Source organism: Triturus cristatus, chromosome 8 (genome assembly GCF_964204655.1).
Source record: "Triturus cristatus chromosome 8, aTriCri1.1, whole genome shotgun sequence".
NCBI classification, from domain to species: domain Eukaryota; kingdom Metazoa; phylum Chordata; class Amphibia; order Caudata; family Salamandridae; genus Triturus; species Triturus cristatus.
In genome coordinates this window covers 1,459,879,602-1,459,894,876 of record NC_140591.1, presented here as the reverse complement: position 1 = coordinate 1,459,894,876, position 15,275 = coordinate 1,459,879,602, and the positions used below count along the sequence as shown (strand labels likewise).

Sequence of the window (15,275 nt, the reverse complement as noted above, 5' to 3'; positions counted from 1 at the left end):
ATATAATGAAATACGATTGGAGTGAAGGAACGACAACCTTAATAGGAAGTCGATGGGAGGGCTAGGGGAAGGGGGGGGGGGTAGAGCCCCTAATCGGTTACGCATATAGCGAGGCAGTTGGGGTAAACACGATATATGAAATAAATTGGCATAACATTAAACAGCATTAAAATCAAAAGGCAATCAAGAAGATAAGGTAGATCTTTTTTTTTTTTAAGTTTAAACAAAATCTTAAAGACAATTGTAATACGAGAGTTATAGGAATGTTACTTATCTGTCTGTGAGCCGCATTTAAAAGAGGCAGTCTGTTTGTGCCTCATGCCATTTGTATCCTGATCACTACATTCTAGAACTGTTTCTTTCTATATGATGTAGTGCGGCTGTCTGTGACTGCATTAAAGGATTAATGCATAATGTAGCCTCCGGTCTTGTAATGAAATCAGTGAGTGCTTTTGCCTGAAAAGTTAAGGACATGACAACAGGGCCCTAAATGGACCCATTTCAATGGCCATTGCTTATATCCTTACAAAACGTAAGCAGTATGGTAAAAAAAGACAACATCCCTAGATACAGAGCAGCAGTACAAATTTTGTTTTTCAATCCTCACATTGCAGTACCTCCAGGATTGGTGCACTAGTTCCAAGCCCAGGGAAAACAAAGCCAAGACAACCAAAATAGCGCGTCACTGGCAAACTCTGTAAAAGTGGCGCTAATGTGTTTGGGTGTGAATAAAATCGATCTGGACAGTTTGCTACCACTCTGTCTTACTTTATTTAGGTATTTATTTTTCATATTTTTAAACTTTTATTCCCGATGCTGAATTTTGGAATTAAATGTCAGAAAAATACGACATTGATTTCCAGCAAAAGTGATTTTCTTTTTTGGATCCATTTCACAGGGAAGCAAATAAAAGAAAGGAGAGGAGACAGTGCGCACTGCGCACAGGCACCTCCTCCTCCTGAAAGGTTAGGTTGCTCTGCGCACACCGGCCCTGTTGGTGTCACCCCATGTGAGGGTGTCACCCGGTGTGGTCCGCACCCCCCGCACACCCATAGTGACGCGGCTGGGCATATTATCAAGCACGGCGATAAAATTATCGCCGCTTTAGCGGCAGTTTTCTGCCACTAAAGCGGCGATAATGGGCTTGATAATATGCCTCAGAGAATTCCAATAGAACCCCATGTTGACACCAGAACATGGGCTTCTATTGGAATTCTCCAGGGCATATTATCAAGCCCATTATCGCCGCTTTAGCAGCAGTTTTCTGCCCCTAAAGCGGCAATAATTTTAACACCGTTTCTTGATAATATGCCCCTATGAGATTGTACAACATGTACGCCTACAGATGAACACTGGGGGCAAAACTCATCGGAGGTTTAGGCTTTACACAATTTATTAATGAAATAAAGCTTATTGGGATTTATTTACAAATACATTTTATACTGAAAATCTATCAGCAAGCGCCTAGGCCTGTAGGTCTGCCTGACAGAACCAAAGTTCCAACACAGAATGGAAGCAAACAGTTAAACTGAAATCAACGCCTTCAGGAGCTTAAACAAAATGAAGAAATGGAAATAAAAACCAAGGAGCATATGTACAAGCTCCTATCGCCACCACATCATCACCTATATTGACGTTGTCGTGGCAATAGGGGCTGCGCCTTATGTACAAGGCAGCATTAGCCACTTAAGGTGGCTTAATGCAGCCTTGTACATAAGGCCCCCTTTCACGCTATGGTTAGCGTGAAAGGGGTGGGCAGTGAGTGTTCCACTGCAACACCCATTCATTTTGACAATGCCCTCTATGTACTAGGGTGGCGTACAGAGGAGGCAGCGCCAAAATTAAGACCAGGTAAAAACTGGTCTTAAGATGGCGATGCCTTGTGCAGCACATATGGAAAAAGCAAAATGCCATTGTTTGTTTTTGTACAGGAAGGTGCCCCTTCCTGTACATAAACAAACTTTTAAAAAAATGCCATTTTGTCACTTTCATGTGTGCTGCATGAAGCAGCCTGCATGAAAGTGACTGAATGGCATTTCAAGTATGGTTTATGTGCAGGAAGGGACACCTTCCTACACATAAACAATCCCCCCCTGCACGCAGACACCCTTGCACTGTGGTGCAAGGGTGCCTGTGTTGGCGCTAAATTGTTAAACTAAGCACCATCGCAGGGGGAAACGCAAGGCTGCACCACATTCTTGTAAATATGGTGCAGCCTTTGCCTTTGCGTTTCAGAAGTGGAGGAGAGAGGCATTAAGCCAGGAAGTCTGACGCCTCTCTAATCCACTTCCTATTACAGATCCCCCCAAGCTCAACTGAATATAACCTAATGCTGACTGAGGAGTCCATGTTTGAGGCCTATTCATCCAGCTTTTATTTTTTGGAAATTTGCTTGGTTAACTTATTTTCTGGTACTGTGTTTAAAAAGCATATTTTGGAACACGTTAGGGCCGTTACCAATCAGGATTTGAATTACAGCACTGTCAAATATTTTAAAGACTGCCATGAGAGTGATTGGACTAAACTCTGATTCTTTGGCATTGGCCACATACCCAAACATGCTATAGGAGGGAACAGGACATTGACATTACACAGATATGAATTACGATAGATTTTAATACGATTACACCTTTTGGGATGAACCATGACAAAAAATGTCACCCCACCTGTAGGCATGCCACATAACTCTGACCTACAAGTGCCGTTGGTATCACAGTATTATTAACTTTGGGTTTACCTAATTTAGGTTGTGTTAGTATATGGCATTGCAATATATTATTATTATCTGAACATTCTGGTATAGATTGCACTGGTTCAGATATATTTTCTAACTCGTATTTTCTTTTCAAAAGCACTTTGGAGAGTGAATGATTTATCAATCGAGTTGCTCCTATTATGGATTACACACACATCTTTTTTGTCTTCTTACTTTGAAACATGAACTTTTTAACTGTGACATTATGCCCACTTGGGCTTGACTGTTTGATACTGAATTATGGACGAGGTTTTCTGGGAAGGGTCATAATGAATTTCTGACTTACCACACTTTTTTAGGTTCAGCCTGAGGGGACCAGTTCTGTGAATTTCAATGAATTTGGAGAGAACTATTTTGCCTAATGGGGCTTGATAGCTGTATCCCAGGAAACCATTAATTCACTTTCCCTATTTGGATCGGTTAAAATATTTTTTTGATCATTTCACATCCAATGATATGAACATGTTGCAAATTAAATTATTTTCATCAAGGAGCAGAAATGTTTCAGATTTACGTTGAATTACTTTTGGGTTTTTGCAATGCCTTGTACTGAAAGACATAGATACATACAATTTGTATTGTGTAACCTAGCAAGTTTGTTTAGCACAATTGGGTGTTTTTCATCATTTACAGATCTGTTTTTGTAATCTCACGATTGTAAATGCAGGGCCTACTACCATTTTGGTATTCACAGAAGGCACTTACTCATTTTGGTATTCACAGAAGGCACTTACTCATTTCGGTATTCACAGAAGTTAGGAGTCCTAACTTTAGGACTCCTAAATGCCTTCTGTGAATACCGAAAGCCTTAAAATTAGGATTTGTCTCAGTTTAGTAGTAGTAAAGTTAGGAGTCCTAAGGATCTGGACCTTTGAAGTTTTATGTTGGGGTTCTGCTCATTTGAAATGGACATCTCTCCCCTTCATCCATCCTCCTGGAGGATTTCTGCCACACCAGGCAGGATTCTGAAGCTGAATAACCCACAACAAGATTCATGGGAGTGACCTGAGTTCACACCTGGATGTCGGTCACATTAATATGTGCCTCAAAGGTTAATCCTGGGCCCTCAGACCTACCCTTTATGATTCTCTGATCAACCCCACCTCTCTGTTCCTGAGATGTTTTTAGGCCCCCTTTCTTGTGATCTGTCACTGAATCAAAGAGCCCTTTGAAATGCATAGGAAGAGCCTGGCTTCCCTTTATCCAGTGCTTGTCCCACCCAGCACACAGGAATGCAGTAATAAGTACATCTGTCTGGGGGGATTCCTCTACTTCTCATGGTTCCACCAGGCAAGCCTGGGCTTCCCAAAATGGAACCTAAGGTCGTCCATGTAATGTATCAGTACTGGCTCTACTGCACTCAGTGTACATTCTTTGTACATTCAATGTCCAGCACTGCTGTCCTCATGCATTATGCTACCACCAGCATACCCACATGCAACACATACACTACGTGTGCACACATTGTTCAGCACTACAATCCCACTGTAATGTACCAGGGTGTGTCACTTTGAACACCCCCTGTCAGTGCAGCCACATGTGCACACTGTACCACACTTCACCCACGTGTAGTGTATCCCCTTGCAAGCAAATATGGACTCTGCACATTTTCATCACATGCCCACTTTCACATCGACCTGATGGTGAGTTAAACGCACAGCAGCTGAACTTTTAAAAAGGTGAGTGAGCCAGTAGGCCTCACTGCAGTGACACAGGGTAAAAAGGACCTGTTCACTACTGCTGAACACTGCACAGTATGCTGCCACTACCACTCTTGTGCTGTTTAATGCTTGGTGAAGGCATTAGCCATCCACCACTATGAGGGTATCACTTTGGGTGCTTCTCTCGGTCCAACAAGACTGCAATCCATGAGACAGGCCTTTGTCATGGCGCACATGCATGATCCATGTTCGCCTTGTGGCAACAAATCAGCATTGGGGATCCAGACAATAATACAGTTGAGCACTCAGGGCAGGGGTACATGTCTCTCACCATGCAGAGAGACATTTCTGTCACAACACCCACACAACCAATCGCACACCCTTACAGCCACTCACTCACACACCCACTCACACATCCACTTACACAACCACTCAAACACACATACAGTCACTCTCACACCCACTCACAGACTCCCAAAGCATTCACATAGCCACTCACACACCCAGAGAGCCACTCACACACACTAAAACACCCACTCATACACTTACACACCCACTTACACAGCCACTCACAATACCACTCACACACCCATACAGCCACTCACACACCCACTCACAGACCCACAAAACCACTCACACATCTACTCACAGACCCACACTGCCACTCAAACACCCACTCATAGACCATCAAAATCACTCACAGACTCACATGGCCACTCACACATGCAGTCACACATCCACTTCCACACCCAAAAAGCTACTCACATACCCACTCAGAGACCCACAAGCCACTCACACACCCACTTACATACCCACACAACCACTCATACCCACTTACCCACCCACACAGCCACTCACTCACACACACATTTAGCCACCCACTCACATACCCACATTGTCACTCACATAGCCCCTCACACACCCACATACAGGCAGGGATACACTTATAGAAATTGCAATAGTGTATGTTTGTATTAAATGTGTTGTTGTTTTAGTATTGAATCTGTTTGTAATATAACCGGCAGACCAATTATTTGTTTGAGGATTCACAACGGTTTTGTGGATCCATAAAATTAGTTTAAAAAGAAAGACTTAGTGCATTGCATTTATAGAAAGACTACATAAGTTATCTTACCTTACTTTTTTAATTTTTTTTTTTTTAAATATTTAATAAGAATGAATGTGTGCACTGCGTCACAAACAACAAGTACAATTATTCTTCATCCTGTAGAAAGGTGTCAGCAAAGAGCTCAGTCTGTTGAAAATCACTACTATACTGAGCCATCATCCTAGAGAGAAGTCTTAGTGAACACATGAATTTGCTATGGCACAACTCCAGTGCATTCTACTGAATGCACAATCACTCGGCAAATGCGCCATGGAAATCTGGGACACAATCTCATCCCTCACCCTGGATGTCATCTTTCGCACAGAGACTTGGCTGAACTCCGACTCCACACCAGACATCCCCATCGACACACCCGAAGGCTATAAAATAACATGCCAGGACCAAAGCAACAAACACAGAGGTGGAATTGCCATCATCTACAAGGACACCATCCACTGTACAACCTCCTCAGACAACCCAAACCTGATAATGGAACATCTTAATTTCCAACTTCACACAGATGGTAAAAGGATCATCTGAGGCACTCTGACTCTGAGCACTACATCTTCCTAAGAGTCCTTAACTTCCACCTCGACCACCCTGATGACATCAACACAACCGACCTCCTGAAAAGCATGAGCAACATTGGCCTCCAACAACTTGTCACCGACCCCATCCACATTGCAGGACACACGCTCAACCCCACTTTTGCATCCAACAACAGAGTCAAATACAACCGCGTACCACAGCTCACCAGGACCAACCACCACAGCGTCCACTTCATCTTCACAGGATCTACCAACACTGGCACCACGCCACCCAGAAACTGGAAAAAGGTATCAGAAGACCAGTGGAACAACACTCTCAACTCCCACCGCCCAGACACATCTCCGGACCCAGAACAGGCTGCCAAGAACTTCTCCCACAGGTTCACGGAATGTGCTGACACAATCGCCCCGCGAAGAGAGCAAAACCCAAAGCACTGACCAGAGGAGCCAGCTGGTTATCCACGGAGCTGAAATCCTCCCAAAACAACTGCTAGCAACTGGAAAAGGAAATGGTGTGCTATTGAAAAGACAGAAGACCGTACCACCTTCAAAACAGCACTCGACCAGTAGCAGCGCCTTCTGAGAAAAACAAGCAAGAATGCACCAGCAGAGCTCATAGAATCCAGCACAAACCATAGCAAAGAGCTCTTCACCATTGTGGAGGAGTTCTCCAACCCCACAGCTACCGGGAACAACATCACCCCCTCCTGAGAACTGTGTGACACCCTGGCAGACTTCTTTCACAACAAGATCTCAGCCATCTATGAGAACTTCAAACCCCAACCCCCCCACCAGCGACAGCATCAGACTACTCACACCCATGAACATGAACTTCGAACACCTGCTCAACAGTTGGGACCCTCTGACAACTCAAGCCACAATCTCCATCATGAACTCCAAATACACTCGGGAACACCCACAGACTCATGTCCCCACCACATCTTCAACCTCGGTCCCAAGAAAGTCCTGAACACCTTCATCACCACGGCCTCCTTCCCTGAGGACTGGAAACACACTGAAGTGTGGCCCCTCCTGAATAAACCATCTGCTGGCCCAGCAGATCCGAAGAACTACCAGCCCATCTCCCTGCTCCCCTTTCTGGTGAAGGTTCTCGAAAAGGCAGTCAACCAGCAGCTCACCAAACACTTGAAACACCACAACCTCCTGGACCTCTCTCAATCTAGATTATAAGCCAACCAAAGCACAGAGACAGTCCTGATAGCAGCCACTGATGACATCAGGGCCCTCCTAGATCTCGGCAAAATTGCAACCCTCATCCTCCTGGACCTGTCAGCTGCCTTCGACACTGTCTCCCACCACATCTTAATGAACAGACTCCACCAAATCAGAATCCAGGGAGATGCCATCAAATGGATTATCATGCCTCTACGGAAGAGCACAGAGAATATGCCTCCCATGAGTCAACTTGGAATCCAAGGAGATAAGCTGCAGCAACCCACAAGGATCGTTCCTCAGCCCCACCCTCTTCAACATGTACATGACCCAAATGGCCACCACCATCAGATTGCACAGACTCAACATATTCTCCTATGCCGATGACACCCAGCTTATCCTCTCACTGTCACAAGACCCCTCCACCACCAGAACCAACTTCCAGAGATGTATGATGAGCGTTGCCAACTGGATGAAGAACAACTGTCTCAAGCTTAACTTGGACAAGACATAAGTCTTCATCTTTGGAAACAGCACATCGCCATGGAATGACACTTGGTGGCCTGCTGAACTCGGCCATTTCCCCGCCTCGACAGACCACACCTGCAACCTCGGCTTCATCTTGGACAGTAAGTTATCTTTGCCGAAACAGGTAAACACAGTTTCACCCGCCTACCTCCGCACCCTATGCATGCACCGTAAGATCTTCAGGTGGCTCCCAATCAGCACCAGAAGGACCTTCACTCAAGCCTTCATGACCAGAAGACTGGACTGCGGTAACAATCTTTACATAGGAATCACTGCACGCCTCCTGAAGACACTACAGACAATTCAAAACGCAGCAGCGCAGAGTCATCCTTGAACTCCCCAGACAGACTCACATCACCCACACCTTAATAAGCTACACTGGCTCCTGATCCAGAAGAGATGCCAGTTAAAAGATGCTCACCCACGCATATAAAGCCCTGCATCATGAAGGACCAGCATACATTAATAAACGAATGACCTTCCACCAACCAACCAAACACCTGCTATCAGCCTCCCTTTTCCTCACTGACACACACCCGGATCCACTGATCCAACAGCGGAGGACACTTGGCTCTCCTTGCGATCAAAGCCTGGACAACTTTTCACTGCACATCAGAAACGCTGTGTTGCTCCAGGAATTCAGAAAAAGACTCAAGACATGGTTGTTCGAATTAACAGAGCACCAGAAAGCAGCTAGCAACTCCAGAGAACCTCACTGATGATTTGCCACGCTTTATTAATCCTGATTGATTGATTGATACAGCCACTCAGACACCCACTCACACACTGATAGAGACAATCATACAACCACTCAGATGACATATGTTAGAAATAGTATCTCTCATGAGTAGTACAATAAGAATAGTAATTTAACTTATGCAGTAGCTTAGTATCTATCTTTCAGTCTCATAAACGTTTACAAAACACACTCACTGGATGATGTCATCAGTGATGTAAATTGAGATGTCATCAGTGATGTCACTGACCATGTCATGAGTGATGTAATATGTGAGGTATATATAAACATACACACAGATATAGATATATAGCATAACTATGGTTGACAGAAAACAAAAATTTCGTAAATGGATGGCAGAGAAACAGACATTGATTGTAACAAGGATTTTTGATACAGATAAAACAGAATGTGTTACAGTAGAATACCAAAAAATATCCTAGTCTTTTTAAAGACTAAAACACTCTTACATCAGCTTTTGAAGCCCTGCAGGATTACATTCCTGTAAATACAGAGTTTAACATTTATTACTTACGGAGGTAGCATCTGTGAAAGGAGCTTCTCAGTTTTCTGTTTCTCTACCTCTAGCTCTTCTGTTCGCTCCCTTATCAAGTCTTCCAGGTTACTGGAGTACTGCTCAAGCATTCTTAACATGGAGTCTATGATGTTGGTCTTCTTGCCTTTATTGATAGTTTTAAACTGATAAAGGATTTGTTTTATTATTTACTTCTTCCAACTTACTATTTATTATAGAAATGGTAATATAATATACAGTAACAAACAATGTCATAATGTATTGCACAATGCTCCTTTGCTCTACAGATAGATTTCATATTTATGAACTCCTTTGTATACACACAAATGCACAAAATAGAACAGAGAACACATAAGCAAAAGCTTTCACAAAACAGTATTTAAAGGTTATTGGAATAAATGTTGACCAAAATTGAGAAGATTGCATATCGATGTAAACTATAACCTGTTTATTTTTTAATACTTTTAAGTTAGTGACTAATATCTGGAACATAACTCTAAGTGTGGGGTTAAAGTATTTACGTTTCAGAAACAACAGTCCCATTGTTGGTGCACAGTGATGCTACTAATATAAGCAAATAGTAGACCCCAAAATATCTAATTAACTAATAGAGACAGTGCTGATGAGATGTGCAGATACAATTTTAATAACATACATAGATTACAAGTGGGCACACATAATGGATACTGTGGTTGGCACCCTTTCTTTCAAATCAGCCTATGTGTTCATGCGCTTCAAAACCAAAACCTAGTTTGTACTGCACCAGCCTTATCCACATCTCAGTCTGTAGCCATGCTACACTAAGATCACACTGTCACCTTCTCACTTCCTCCACCACTCATAATTATGGAATCCTCACTCTTGTAAAATAGCTAACAAGTTGAGCATCCCTTACAGAGATCTAGGTGGAACATGTAGGTGCCAGGTGTATGAGACTATTGGTGTTTACCTTTGCTTATGCTCAAAAGAATCTCTCAGTCCGGAGGATGACTCTTAACTAATTGTACGTGGAACCACTGTTGACGTAGTAGGCAACTGAACAATTTGAATGAATTACAAATTCTTATGTTTGGATACTGAGGATCTATATGAACAACAACAAATATTCAGTTTGTTCATTGCTTCTTTTATGGTATACGCACATCCCTGTTTCTTTTAATCCAATATGAACTGTGTGATCTCTTCAGCATTGAGCACAATTATGGAAAGTTAAAAATACTGGATTTTTTAGCTAACTTGATGGGGATTATCACCGATTAATTTGTGTTTTAACTGTGCTTGAGAAATTATATGATTTGGTGATGTGATTATTATTTGCATTAACTGTATGCCTAGTCCATACTTTTGTCATCTAACGCTGTGTACTGGGCTTCTCACAACTCAGAACCCCACACAACCACGTCATTGGACTGTGGTACACTCAGAGAGGCCCATTTACAAAAGGCTGACTAATCTAATACAAAGTAATTTTCACTCAAACTTTCAAAGGAGGATGTATAAAACTTTCAACCACCCAGAGGTTATTAGAGAGATTCTGGAGACTTTCATCACTGGCCAATATAACAGCGGAAGAATGGGCACTCAAACAGGATCTCTTCTAACCCAGTCTCTTCCTCTAGAAGGACGTTGTTATCAAGATGCAAATGAATTAAAAAACATAATGTAAAAAAGTAAATATTCATGGTAAGATGTCTTTCTCTGTTTTTAATAATGATAGTCATGATTCAAATACCAGGTGATATCCTTGCTCAATTTGGTTTACAATTTGAGACAACCCTGCTTTACTCTAGGAAGATGCTTACCTCCACTGATAGCTCTGATTTCCTTACCTCTCTCTCTCTATAACAACCTATCCACTTCTCTTTCCACTCCACCACCTGACCAATGTCTCATCTCACTCTCCCAATCTGTCTACTTCTTCTCATTTATACCATTCAGCAGGAAATTTAAAAGAAGATTTCCACCTCATTCCTTTTTTAGGTCTCTCCTGGGCAGCGCATGCGCTGTCTCTCAGAGACATCAAGTAATCTGTATGTTAGGTGAAACAATACCTATTGCAGGGTAATTTCTCCTGCCGCTTGCCATTTGTTTAACGTTGGCATAGCTCCTGCTCTGTTAGCTGGCTTTTTAAAGGCTGTTGATCCGATACTGACTTCCGTTTGATCCGGAAGCAGCAGCGCCTAACTACTGTTTTCGTCCGCTTTTCCTTTATTATGTGTGTTTGAGTGGAACTTTCTTTTACATACTTACTTCCATACATAATGAGCACGGAGCTCGTCACGAGTGCCACGCTGTTTATCATACATATTCAGCATGGCACTCGTCATGGGCGTCGCGCTGTTAATTGTTTGTTTGTTTTTTCCACCCCTACGCCGTGTTGAAAGAGCTCCTTGTTTTGTTTGATTTGCACGTCGTGGTGTGCTCCTTCAAGCCCTTTTTCTTCCCCCCCTCCTGCTTTGCATTAAGAGCCCTCCCCCCGGACTCAGTATTTCTTTCAGTATTTTGTTTTGCACGTCGCCGCAGCATGCACTTTCAAGCTCTTTTTCTCCCCCCCTCCCGATACGCATTAAAAGCCCGCCTCCCCACTTGGTATTTCTTTTGCACGTGGCATGCTCCAAACCTATGCTGGCTCTGGGTTCTTTTCTCTGTGTTTTTTTTTCGCACTGCTGCCTGACTTCTTAGTGTGCGTAATCCGACACCCATGTGGAAGCTGGAGGTGGGGGAAACTATGGAGAGCCTTTAACGCTGCACAATGGGTTGTCCCTAGAGAAGTCGTCTGTCATGGCATTTTATGTTCTAACCACAAGACTGCACAACAACCTCTTGTTTTTGTGTGTGGGTAGCATGGAACGTTGCGTTTCCCTCACATAAATACCATTGATTTTGATTTCAAATCCAGTGAAACAACATACCCTGCTATTAATAAACATCTTGCAACAGAGCTTTGGCTTAATTTTGCTGGTGCCAGAACTAGAGCCACAACACTTTAAATTCTGTGCTTTTTGTGAAACCGAACCCCTTTAAACAGCTTGTTGCAGTAAATGCTCACTTATTATTTACACGAGTACTTCACAGAAGTGCCTGCACTGTTAAATCCTGGCTCAAAGCTTTGGTTGTGTGCACGCGCACACGTCTGCTAGAGGTTCGCAGTGGTATGGGCAATGTACTATATATACAATGGCATTTTCCCCAGGCCGCCCGATCTAGCACCATCCCCTCCACTGATTGTTTACTTGAGTCACCACCAGTCCCTCCCTTCCTCCTCTCACGTCTCTGCTTTTAACTCCGGCCTTGTCTCCTTTGTGTTGCTGCTCATTAATGCCCCCCCTCCACTAATACCCCGCCCTTGTTGCTTGTTCCGAGCATGTCATTGTATGTGGAAGTTGTTAACAGATGCATGTGTCTGCTGTAAAATGAACAGCTTTTTGACATGCACTTACGTGTTAATCTGTCTTGAAATACTTCAATGTGTTTGCCTTCACCAGATTTGAGGTTTTCTTTTAACATACAAATCTCAACAACCAAAGGCCACTTTCACTCTTACAGTGAGAACACGAGTTTGCACTACCCAACAACACTGGAAGCACAAGCTTTTGCAATACAATAGGTCTCACATTTATGCAAGTTTAAGCTATTGGCATTGTAAATGACAATGTCAATAGCTTAAACTCGTGTAAATGCGAGACCTATTGCATTGCAAATGCTTATTTTTAATGGAATACTGTGACTCACACAACAAATGGCTTTTAACATTCACTGAATCGGTTACAAAAAAATCTTCTTTACCTGCGAGTACCATCATCTACTGACTACTCTTACTCCTGTGTTGCACTCTCATTGGCACTTTTCCATTGAACGCACCAAGAGTTCTATGACCAAAATCACATTCAGAATACTTCACAGTACCGTACATAAGAGAAGGGCAGAACCAACCTACCTACATTCACACCCTCGATCTCTTATCTCCCTTTAGGCCATCATTACCTGAGGCCCTGGAAATGAGTCAATATTTCCTCAGCCCAAGAATTACTTATACACTATTTTTCAAACTAAATTCACTTGTATTCTAATGACTTTAGTGCAGAAAAGAACAATTTTTTCAGTAATTGTTTTGGTGTTTTCATTTTCACTAACACGCACATTAATCCTGATGTAGGACACCGTAGGTAGTTCAAGCTCTCTGTGGATTCCAAGCCCTATCATAATTCTTATAGTAGCAGTTTATTGCACTAAAGAATTTAGAATAAAAGAGAGAGGAATTGGGAAAAATGCATGCAAATGATTTATTATGTTGACGATCACTTGGAAAAGCAGAGAAGGTGTGGAAGGAATTAAGTTGAGGAGAGTTAACTAATGCATTATAGTACAGGCGATGCATTCCATAACTGATTTACCCAGTAGATTGTAACAACAGCAAATCTATTTCAAACTTTATGGATACCTTGAAAAATGAAAAATAATGTGTGCTTAACAAGTAAACAAATTAAAACTTATGCTGCTTGATTGTCCAAGATATATTTTTCACTTACTCAGTGAATATATACATTTGGAAGAAAAATTTATAATTTTTAACAGTGTATCTAAACTTCAACCAAGGAGCTCACAATAAAAACTAAGAATTCAGAAAGCAGTCATGGTAGGCAAAAAGCTAATTCTTTGAAACTGGAGAGGACCTAGCCACATGATTGTTAACAATTAGATGAAAGAATTATCCAATCTGGCAAACTTAGAAAGAATCTGGGAAAACATTCTTAGCTCTCTTTTCTGAATGATTACATACATTTTACTGTAGAGAACAAAACATATTTATGTTTGAAAATTATTGAGTATTTGTAATGGTAGTTATTTTAAATAAATGGCTATTTATAAATAATCTCACACTATTTACACATATAATGGTATATTAATGCTTTATTTCAATGACTCATTTTGTAATTATGGGGAAAAGGAATGCTATATTGGCGTAAAGGCTGTTAGTTGCTTGAGAACACATTGAGAATGTCCCAAAGGTGTTTCAGGTAAAATGGTTAATGATCCTGGATTCTATACATTACTGCTATTCATAACCTGATAATTACTTTTTTAAATATTTTGTTCCATTTTCTGCAGTTACATTATGGAATTATGAAAAATTGTATGGAAGATATTGTTGTAGCTCCTGAGGAAGAACCTAGAGGATATTTCATATATCCATCTTTTTGAACTCTTTCATTGTGTTCATTGTTTTTAATCTTGAGATTATAAATAAATATGATCAAGGTCCGTCAGGACTGAAACGCGTTGTGGCCGACATCAAACCAGCACTTTAAGCACGCATCTGATGGTCCGCGTCTGCTTTGTTTGAGATATCTGGGAGAAGCAAGGAGCAGCTTTTTGTGTATATCTATCTATCTATCTATCTATCTATCTATCTATCTATCTATCTATCTATCTATCTATCTATCTATCTATCTATCTATCTATCTATCTATCTATCTATCTATCTATCTATCTATCTATCTATCTATCTATCTATCTATCTATCTATCTATCTATCTATCTATCTATCTATCTATCTATCTATCTATCTATCTATCTATCTATCTATCTATCTATCTCTCTCTCTCTCTCTCTATCTATCTATCTATCTATCTATCTATCTATCTATCTATCTATCTATCTATCTATCTATCTATCTATCTATCTATCTATCTAGCTATCTATATATATATATATATTTATATATATATATATTCACTGAAAAAACCATAGGTTTCACACACGTTATAGTTAGGAATTAGCATTTAAAAAACCTTGCAAATTCACTTAAAAAACCATAGGTTTCACACATGTTATAGTTAGCTGGACATTTCACTCGTGAAAAACCATTGAAATTCCCCCGTTATAGTTAGTGCAGGCAACTATAACTCACGCGACCGCAATCCTCTGCTGATGACGTCAGATATTACATCACTGTATTTAGACACTTATTTACCCATGTCTTCTTCCATTAATTTTTAGCTATACATATATTACAAATATTTATTTTTCAGAAAGACACATATGTCATCAGTGATGTAATATCTGATGTCATCAGCAGAGGATTGCGGTCGCGTGAGTTATAGATGCCTGCACTAACTATAACGGGGGAATTTCAATGGCTTTTCACGAGTGAAATGTCCAGCTAACTATAACATGTGTGAAACCTATGGTTTTTTAAGTGAATTTGCAAGGTTTTTTAAATGCTAATTC

At 41.4% G+C, this 15,275-nt stretch overlaps 1 protein-coding gene across 1 annotated transcript in view; it reads right to left on the bottom strand.

Annotated features, from left to right (window-relative positions):
- Window positions 1-15,275, bottom strand: part of LOC146805930 (retinal guanylyl cyclase 2-like) — a 468,140-nt gene that overhangs the window by 123,514 nt on the left and 329,351 nt on the right. Inside the window, exon 13 of the mRNA XM_085620568.1 lies at window positions 9,045-9,208. Coding sequence (XP_085476694.1) covers window positions 9,045-9,208 — 164 coding nt within the window. The remainder of the gene's footprint in view (window positions 1-9,044; window positions 9,209-15,275) is intronic.